At 70.8% G+C, this 1,464-nt stretch overlaps 1 protein-coding gene across 1 annotated transcript in view; it reads right to left on the bottom strand.

Annotated features, from left to right (window-relative positions):
- Nucleotides 1-588, bottom strand: part of LOC132318191 (skin secretory protein xP2-like) — a 4,900-nt gene extending 4,312 nt beyond the window's left edge. Inside the window, 1 exon segment of the mRNA XM_059824597.1 lies at nucleotides 391-588. Coding sequence (XP_059680580.1) covers nucleotides 391-588 — 198 coding nt within the window.
- Nucleotides 589-1,464: the final 876 nt, after the last annotated feature.

The raw sequence follows: 1,464 nt of genomic DNA, 5'->3' as shown, positions 1-1,464 counted from the left end.
TGGCTCAGCTTGCTACAGGGCCTGGGCCCGCCTGTCCCCTCCCACACCTCCCGCCTGCCCGTCGGCAGCTCCTGGGCTCGGGAAGACCTTCGGCCCCGTCTCCCTCGGGCTCCCTACCTGTGCGCGGTGGCTCCCAGCGGCCTGCGAGCTCCCTGGGCAGGGGAGCCGTGGCAGCCTGTCCCCGTGGAGGGACGAGACCTGGCTCTGTCTGCCCTGCGGCTCTGCCTGTGGCTGCCTGCGGTCCATCTGCGGGCAGGAGGAGGAGGAGGCATGGGATGGAGGCGGCTGCCTTGGCACAGCGGCTCCTACAGTGCCAGCAAGCCCGGCACCAAGGCAGCTCCGTGCGGCCCTGTCCCACCACCGGCCTCTCCCTCCTGCCCCGTCCCTCACCTGGCGCCTCCTCTGCAGGCTCTGCGGCCTGTCGGCGGACTGGGGGTGGGCTCTCGCCTCCTCATCCATGGGCATCTTCGGCGTCCTCTGCCGTAGACCTGCCATGGGCACCCAGGGGAGATGCTGCCTCCTGAGGGAGGTGCTCTCCTGGGAGTGGGCACCCCAGGGCTCTCGCTCCTTAAATGCCCCCACGGTCATCGCGGGGACCCCCGTCACAATGGCCTCTGGGCACGATGAGGCCCCCGCATCACAAAGCCCTGGCGGTCGCTGTGGAGACGCCCGCGCCCGTTACCGGCTGGGACCGGCACGGGGCAGCCCCTGCTCTCCCCTCACAGAGGCTCCGGCAGGCCCGAGCCGACACCTCCCACGTACCCCCGGTGCCCGCGGCCTCTGCCGAGCTCCGTCCTGGGTGCATTCAGCCGCTCCGGGTGCCGCCGCCCTGGGCCTTGTCCCCAGGCCTTGCTCCCACACAGGGCCCCCAGGCCTGGGGGTGCTCCGCTGCCCACGTAGAGAAAGGCAGGGGAGGCCTGCAGGCCCGGTCACGGGCCTGGGCGTCTCCACAGCGACCCGGGCTTTGCGATGGCGGGGCGTCGTCGTGCCCGGAGGCCACTGGGCATGCCGGGGGTGCTGCCGGGAGTCGCCTTGGGCCACAGGGGGACCAGCCCTCTCCCCAGCCGGCTCTGGGAGGTCCCTCGCGGGCTGCTCTTCTTCAGTGCCTTTCCTCCGGAGGTGGAGCGGGTGAGGGATCACACCCACAAGCCGGACAATGAAGCAGGGTCGCCTCCTGGGTGCCGACACAACCGAGAAGGTGGTGGGGAATGCTTGGTACGGGCCTTGGGGCCAGAGAGCTCTTTGGCTCCTCGGGGTGTGCCAGGGTTCCAGTGGGACGTGGTGTCACCAGGTGCCCCCTCCGGTGGCCGCTCCGCGGGCCAGTGCGGCTCTGTCCCTGCCCTTCTCCAGCGGTGCTCCTCAAAGAGCCCAAGCGGAAGGGCTTCACCACGCCACCGTGTGCCGGCTCTTGTCACAGCCGTCTTCCTTCACCGCAGGCAACCTGTGCATGGTGACCGGCGGTGC

The sequence above is a fragment of the Gavia stellata genome, chromosome 14, assembly GCF_030936135.1.
Source record: "Gavia stellata isolate bGavSte3 chromosome 14, bGavSte3.hap2, whole genome shotgun sequence".
NCBI classification, from domain to species: domain Eukaryota; kingdom Metazoa; phylum Chordata; class Aves; order Gaviiformes; family Gaviidae; genus Gavia; species Gavia stellata.
Note: the sequence above shows the minus strand (reverse complement) of the source record. Positions and strands in the feature narration are given on the sequence as shown.